Source organism: Rhamphochromis longiceps, linkage group LG5 (assembly GCF_057381845.1).
Source record: "Rhamphochromis longiceps isolate RC_006_pf linkage group LG5, R_longiceps_female_GT1.1, whole genome shotgun sequence".
NCBI lineage: Eukaryota > Metazoa > Chordata > Actinopteri > Cichliformes > Cichlidae > Rhamphochromis > Rhamphochromis longiceps.
This window is the reverse complement of record NC_140561.1, coordinates 8,492,078-8,499,857: the sequence shown is the minus strand read 5'-3', so window position 1 is coordinate 8,499,857 and position 7,780 is coordinate 8,492,078. Positions and strand designations below refer to the sequence as shown.

Sequence of the window (7,780 nt, the reverse complement as noted above, 5' to 3'; positions counted from 1 at the left end):
TCATTATTATTATTATTATCTCTATTGGTCAAGTTAGTTGCAACAAATAACTCTGAAATTGAAAGCTGGAATTGAACCACAGGATGAGAGACTAAGGTTACAGCTAATGATATTTCAAAGTTTACCTGTAGGAACCGACTGGGCAATACTAGTATAGTACAGCTCTGTTTTTAACTGTGATACAGGCACATCACCAGCGGAGGATTAGGAATTGTTCATAAAAAGCCGATTCCTAAATTCCTAATGTCAGAAGTGGATGCTAACTAACTTTACTTAAGTTTAACTTTTCCAAATGCTGAAAATTGTGTAAGGACAGCACGGATCAATAACTAATAATTCCTGTCTTATGCCTAATGACAAAAAAGAGAGACCAACCTAGTTAAATGTAAACTGTTTATATGTTAAAAGGTTCTAATGATGGAATACTGCAGTATCGTTAAGTTCATCAAAAAAAAACACGGATCACTGTTTATTGAATCTGATAGTGTGAAAAAATAGCGCCCATCAGTGCTTGTATATTTAATGTGTCAGTGTTTCTGTGCCCTCAAAGTGCTCCATATAGATGCTGCAGCACTGATCCCAGCAAAAGTAAACGACACACCTTCAAAAAGTGTAGGCACAAACAGGCAGACGTCTGCTCACAGTACATCTGAATCTATGTTTGTTGATGAAAATATTATGATGAAGTCCAAAAGGCAGAAATCCACAGAGTCACAGGAAACACAAGGTGAGAGTTATCAGCTCCAGGGCTTAACATATGGAATGTCCTCAAGGAGAAACTCGTCCAAAATCTCAGTGGAGAGATGGCAAACATCTTATGTGATGTCCTTCTGTCTCGGTGGCCGGTGAATGTTTCTGACCACACACACTTCACCATCCACTCAATGCCTTCATTCACACCGTCCCTGTATGGAACAAGCAGATTGTTTCATATTTCTTTTAACATCTACTGAGTGTGAAATTATTTAAGACTAACATTTCATTGAAAGCAATACAAAAACACATGAAACGTTAAAACTAAGGCATTTCCTAATATATGCTCAGTTTGAATTTAATGCTGCTGTAGCTGCTGCCCGGACCAACAGCAGCTACTAAGCAATGATCTAATAACATGACTGGCTAGAAAAAGGTGAGTCTTTGAAAAATGAAGATGGGCCAGTTCACCAGTCTGCAAGCAGACAACAGTAAACAACGAGGATTGAATTCAAAACGGTGCAAAATATTTCTTCACAGAAAGGACAAGGCTGAAAGCTAAACAGCTGGGATGTTACTTTAAAAACAGACAGAGTGGAAATCACTGCATCTGCTGAGAATTACTTGTGAAATCCACTGCATCCACTAATGTGACTTTGGACAAACAAAAACAAATGCTAATGTCTTCTCTGAGGCTCAAGCTCATTTAAGTTGGGTTGAGGAAAAGGAGGGCTGTGCAATCACATTCTGAAACATCCACCCTTGTTAAAAAAGGATGACCATCCATCGTACAGTTCAGAAGAATCTGTGATGGTGCAGTTTTCTGCTATTGATCGTGGCACGAGGAACTTTGACCCCATTAATGCTACTGGAAGTGCAAACCTGTCAACCATTAAAAACCTCTGGCACACTTTGAAAATGAAATGAAAACATTACAAAAAGGTCTTTTGACTATTTCCAATTAAATTTAGGATTTTAATATTTGGAAATCACCACATTGTGGTTGTTTTTGCATTTTAAGTGAAGGGACTGTAATTAAATGTGAGAAAACGTTTGATGCAATGTTATTATTTGAATTGTTGAAGGCAGTCCTTGTCTATTAACAGATGTGGTCATAAACTTAAATTGATGCAAATTTGCATTCACTGTAATTGAATCAAATAAAAACACAACAATTACTTTCATAGCGTAGCTTCTGTTGAACACATGCTACATTGCATCATGTGTGAGAGCAAGCTGTTGCAAACAAAGGCATCATTTAAAACTGTTGTAGCCTTACCCTGTGAGAGCAGTGCAAGGCTGGACTAAACAGTCTCTCTTGCCAATCTTTGGAGCACAGTCACTGAAGGTTGTTTTAATGTCGGGCACCGACAAACAGTTCTGAGAAAAAGAACATACACAAGACTGAAGGCAGTGACCAAGTTCAAGATTTTAGGTCTTTATTGTCAACACACACACACAGTGTACAGCGTCCCAAAATGCTGTTTCACCCCAAATACCTTAATGGTATATTTATGAGAATATAAAAAATACATCTCCAAGAGATATAAAACTAGAAATTACAAATAAATAATAACTCGCTAAATTTGGGTAAAATTAAGAGATAAGAAGGTTCTATTACTAACTATATCTATTTCCAATACACAAAGATAGGACAGAGACAATACGAAGTGGATTGTGCAGTAGGTATTGAATACCAGTGCACGTGTAATGAATGAATGCTTGGTGTGAATGAAAAGTCCAGGTACCGGTACATCTTGCTTATTAGCCAGCACGAGGAGCGGAACGCCTTCCAGTGCCTCACTGCTGATCATTTTCTCTGGAAGAGAAGAGAGATCAATCACTGATTCAATAATAGCACTCTGAGAAAGTACCTGCACCTTTTCTGATTCCTTAATTTCTCATATTCGTCACACATTTCAGATCTTCAAACTGATCGTAATATCAGACAGATTGTCCCTGCGTCTGTGTGGCTTCCTCCCACAATCCAGAGACATTACCTTAGTGGAGTTAGGTTAACTGGTGAGTCTAAATTGTCCATAGGTGTAAATATGAGTGTGAACGGTTGTTTGTCTCTGCTGCTGGCACTCTGTCCATAGTGTTTCGCCCTATAGTAGCTTGGACAGGCTTGAAGTTCAGACGGCCCTTCTCTGTGCCAAGCTGGTCTGGACGAAGTGAAGGCTCCGTAACATGTTTTGTCTCCAAATAATCCAAACAGTTTATCCTTTGCACAGAATGCTCTGATGGTATTTTGTGACAATGGTGGGGAAATAACCTAAAATGATTTTATGCTTGTTATTCTTCTTTGCCAAAAGACATGCAGACTGCTGTTGCACTCTGCTTTGTTGTTTACGCCCCTGCAAAGTACAATTAAGGCCTAACAAAGAAAACCTGAGTGTGTGTGTGTGTAATAGTCACGATTACATCAACTATTAAAATCGTGGACAACTAATTTAATAGTCGACGCGTCGTTTGAAGCTTTGTAAGATCACAAAAGAAGCAGGAATAAGTAGCAGGATTTAAGAGTGTAATAACAGACTGAAACAGAAGATGGCAGCACTGCATGTACAAGGATGCCTGCTGCCGTTAAACCCCGAAGAAGAAGAAGTACAGTGGGGCAAAAAAGTATTTAGTGAGCCACCGATTGTGCAAGTTCCCCCACTTAAAATGATGACAGAGGTCAGTAATTTGCACCAGAGGTACACTTCAACTGTGAGAGACAGAATGTGAAAAAAAAATCCATGAATTCACATGGTAGGATTTGTAAAGAATTTATTCGTAAATTAGGGTGGAAAATAAGTATTTGGTCACCTCAAACAAGGAAAATCTCTGGCTCTCACAGACCTGTAACGTCTCCTGTAAGAAGCTTTTCTGTCCCCCACTCGTTACCTGTATGAATGGCACCTGTTTGAACTCATCATCTGTATAAAAGACACCTGTCCACAGCCTCAAACAGTCAGACTCCAAACTCCGCCATGGCCAAGACCAAAGAGCTTTCGAAGGACACCAGGAAAAGTATTGTAGACCTGCACCAGACTGGGAAGAGTGAATCTACAATAGGCAAGCAGCTTGGTGTGAAAAAATCAACTGTGGGAGCAATCATCAGAAAATGGAAGACATACAAGACCACTGATAATCTCCCACGATCTGGGGCTCCACGCAAGATCTCATCCCGTGGGGTCAAAATGATCATGAGAACGGTGAGCAAAGATCCCAGAACCACACGGGGGGACCTGGTGAATGACCTGCAGAGAGCTGGGACCAAAGTAACAAAGGTCACCATCAGTAACACACTACAACGGCAGGGAATCAAATCCCGCAGTGCCAGACGTGTTCCGCTGCTGAAGCCAGTGCATGTCCAGGCCCGTCTGAAGTTTGCCAGAGAGCACATGGATGATACAGCAGAGGATTGGGAGAATGTCATGTGGTCAGATGAAACCAAAGTAGAACTTTTTGGTATAAACTCAACTTGTCGTGTTTGGAGGACGAAGAATACTGAGTTGCATCCCAAGAACACCATACCTACTGTGAAGCATGGGGGTGGAAACATCATGCTATGGGGCTGTTTTTCTGCCAAGGGGACAGGACGACTGATCCGTGTTAAGGACAGAATGAATGGGGCCATGTATCGTGAGATTTTGAGCCAAAACCTCCTTCCATCAGTGAGAACTTTGAAGATGAAACGAGGCTGGGTCTTCCAACATGACAATGATCCAAAACACACCGCCCGGGAAACAAAGGAGTGGCTCCGTAAGAAGCATTTGAAAGTCCTGGAGTGGCCTAGCCAGTCTCCAGACCTCAACCCCATAAAAAATCTTTGGCGGGAGTTGAAAGTCCGTGTTGCTCGGCGACAGCCCCAAAACATCACTGCTCTCGAGAAGATCTGCATGGAGGAATGGGCCAAAATACCAGCTACTGTGTGTGCAAACCTGGTAAAGACCTATAGTAAACGTTTGACCTCTGTTATTGCCAACAAAGGTTATGTTACAAAGTATTGAGTTGTATTTTTGTTATTGACCAAATACTTATTTTCCACCCTGATTTACGAATAAATTCTTTACAAATCCTACCATGTGAATTCATGGATTTTTTTTCACATTCTGTCTCTCACAGTTGAAGTGTACCTCTGGTGCAAATTACTGACCTCTGTCATCATTTTAAGTGGGGGAACTTGCACAATCGGTGGCTCACTAAATACTTTTTTGCCCCACTGTATATATGAGTCACTTAGATAACTTAAAATGTTATTGTTTGGCTTTTTTTTTAGTATTTTATTTGTTCCTGAGTAAATCAGTTTGTCTGAGATTAAAGTTATAGTTTTTACACAGCTGAATAAACCTCAAGCAGACAGCTGATTATCAGAAGTGTGAGATGCTCGAGAATATACTCCGGTGTCCTGTTATATTTTAGATAGCAAGGAGTTTATTAAACTTCACCGAAACAATCTGCAAATTTCATTAAAATTGAATAAACTATCATCTTGTCTTTATTTTTAGTTAGCACCTTAAACACTTAAAGCTGTAAGCTAATGATAGTTATATAAGAGCAGATGCTGCTGGTGCAATAAGCTGTAGTTTTACGTCCAGTGGATGATGATCTGATTAGTCAACTAATCGCAAAAATAATCGGTGACTAGTCGACTATCAAAATAATCGTTTGTGGCAGCCCTACTTTCAGTATGCATAATGTTTCTCCAAGTTATCCTTAGCATACTGTCTGGCTTCAAGGTGTCTCTTCTGCAGAAGTGGACTTTTTCTTGGTGTGCAACTTCACACTCCATTCCTGCGCGGGGTCTCAGTGATTGTCTTATTTGAGACTGCAATTCGTGACTTTGCTAAGTCATTTAGTGTCTTGACAGTTGTTCAAGGGTCTTTAGCACATCTCTCATTAGTTTTCTTTCCAGAGTTTGAAATCTTTTGCTTCCTACTTCTGCAAGGCTTGTTCTGTACTGTTAAGCTCTCTTTGAATTTTTCTGTGATACTTCTGGCTGCAGTTCTTGAAATGTGGATATGCTATGGTCATTGTGTATACCCATCTCCTGCTTTGTGAGCACAAAAACTTTCTTCTCAAGTCTAAACTGATTTCTTTTGTTTCTGGCATGATGCTTTCTCAAGTGACAGCTCCAACCCTTGCCTGATATTTTAATACTCAGAATAAATTAGAACATAACCCTCTGTTTTAGCTGGATTTTACAAGCTTTAAAGATAACAAAGTTAAAACACAACATTGGACACTAGTGATTTGTGTTTTGGCTCAATCAAAAAGTCAGATTTCAGGGTGCTAATAATATTGAACCTGGTAATATTTTTCTAAGAAATCTGTTATTCTGTTATTGTGTGTAAACAGAAAAACAATATGCTTTCGAAAGTATTAGCATATGTAAAAAGGCTATGTTGAAAATCCCTTGAACAACTTGGAAAATGTTGACACAAACTTCTGCCCTCTGCAGGTGGTAAAAGGTGTTGCCAAATGTATCTGTGTGGCCTGTCCAGGTGCAGTCTATGTATGCTAAACACGTGTAAAATATTACATCTTCAAAATAGAAATACTATCTATGTTAGTGTAGAGGATGTGAAAAATTCCTCTTTTTTTTTAACTCACTTTGTCCCACAGAGACTGCAGCTCCTCCTGACCTCCCAAATCCCAGAACATTAGACGAGCCTTGCCAACATCAATTGTGCCAACTGTAAAGGAAAGCAAGAGATTCCCAAAAATGTTATAGATCAGCAGTTTAAATCAAGAACGTTCTGTGAGCTAGAAACAAGGTAGCATTAGAACATGAAAGATTACATAATTGCATTGATTTGTCCTTTTCTATACCATAACAGTTAAAATATGAAATTACAATTAATTCCTGCAGTTAATCATCAAAAAAGAACTAATAATCATTTTTCGTTGTTAAGCAGTAATTACACACTCAAAAAGCAAGCGATTCCTGCTACTTTGACAAGGCAGGAGAATACTGTGAAGGAGGTCATGCTGATGCAAGCCTAACACTGTTACATTCACTTACTGTTCAGGCCAACTGTAGTGGTGATCTTGGATAAAGTCATCCCCTTGTAATTCTTACTAAACTTTGTTTTGGTCTGTTCCAGGAAAGTCTACAGACACAGAAAATAAGAGTAACCATTAGACTGGTGAATTACTCAGGTGATGAGCACTGTGTAAGTATCTGTGCATGTGTAAAACAAAATTAGCTAAACTTCAGGCAGCTCATTTGCAGGTGGTGGCCACAGACCATCACGCTCTCTCTTTCTCCTGCCTGATTTTTTCCCTTTTGCTAGTATCCTTGTCTTTGACAGGATCAAGTGGGACATGCAGTTCATTCAGGCAGTCTAACCCCTTTAGAGTGGCACATTCATAAGTGATTTCTTATTGTTTATGCTCCATTAATGGCCACATTGATATCCGTCGTTTACTTTAATTTTTTCACCCACTTATTTAGCTGAATCGTCCAGGTAAGTTAATCCGTTCTGTAACTTAGGTTTTGTCCTATTTACAGTTCACGATTTCTTGAGACAAAGAGAGTGATAGACCACAAAGCTAACGTAAACAAGAGAACATAACACCGCTTTCAATGCTATGTGCATAACCCAGTTAACCAATTATATAACACAACATCACTTTGATACCGTTTTTCCGGCGTTATCCAGTCCCAGGATCAAAACGCAGTATTCATCCTTCTGGAACATGTACTTATATAATCCGGATAATAAAGTGTACATCTTTAAAAAAGTAAACAAACAAAAACACGTCCGTGTTCGCTAGTCCTAATGTTTGCTAGGTAGCTTAGCTTAGCTATGAGGCTAAACAAGCAACACGCGCCACTGTGGCTTCATTATACTCCCACTAAACATGCCTGTGTGCGAATAGGGGTAGAATAACATGTATGCACTCATAACACAAGTCAGAAAAGCCGTCGTTTAAAAGCACACTTCTACAATAGTGATGGGTCGTTCGCGAACGAAAAGGCTCTTAGAGCCGGCTCTTTGACGTGAACGACGCGAGCCGGCTCCTTATCGTGAGCCGTCACGTGGGTTTTTTTTTTTTCTTTTTCTCAGCCTCTCTCTCGCACTTTTTTTCCGCT

General features: G+C 39.7%; 1 protein-coding gene across 1 annotated transcript; it reads right to left on the bottom strand.

Annotated features, from left to right (window-relative positions):
- Window positions 1-676: 676 nt before the first annotated feature.
- On the bottom strand, window positions 677-7,418 carry LOC146669179 (ADP-ribosylation factor-related protein 1-like). The gene is made up of 6 exons (XM_085407789.1): window positions 7,326-7,418; window positions 6,707-6,794; window positions 6,295-6,377; window positions 2,442-2,510; window positions 1,973-2,073; window positions 677-905 (listed from the first exon to the last, which is right to left on the bottom strand). Exons 1-6 carry the CDS (start codon window positions 7,416-7,418, stop codon window positions 677-679), a joined length of 663 nt encoding a protein of 220 aa, XP_085263915.1.
- Between the last annotated feature and the right edge of the window lie 362 nt (window positions 7,419-7,780).

What these genes read in the sequence shown, in the direction of transcription:
- LOC146669179 (XM_085407789.1), bottom strand. Translation starts at nt 7,418, where the DNA reads ATGTACACTTTATTATCCGGATTATATAAGTACATGTTCCAGAAGGAT. An exon ending in TGGATAACGCCGGAAAAACG is followed by an intron (nt 6,795 to 7,325) that starts GTATCAAAGTGA and finishes CTGTGTCTGTAG; the next exon opens with ACTTTCCTGGAACAGACCAA. An exon ending in CACTACAGTTGGCCTGAACA is followed by an intron (nt 6,378 to 6,706) that starts GTAAGTGAATGT and finishes TTTCCTTTACAG; the next exon opens with TTGGCACAATTGATGTTGGC.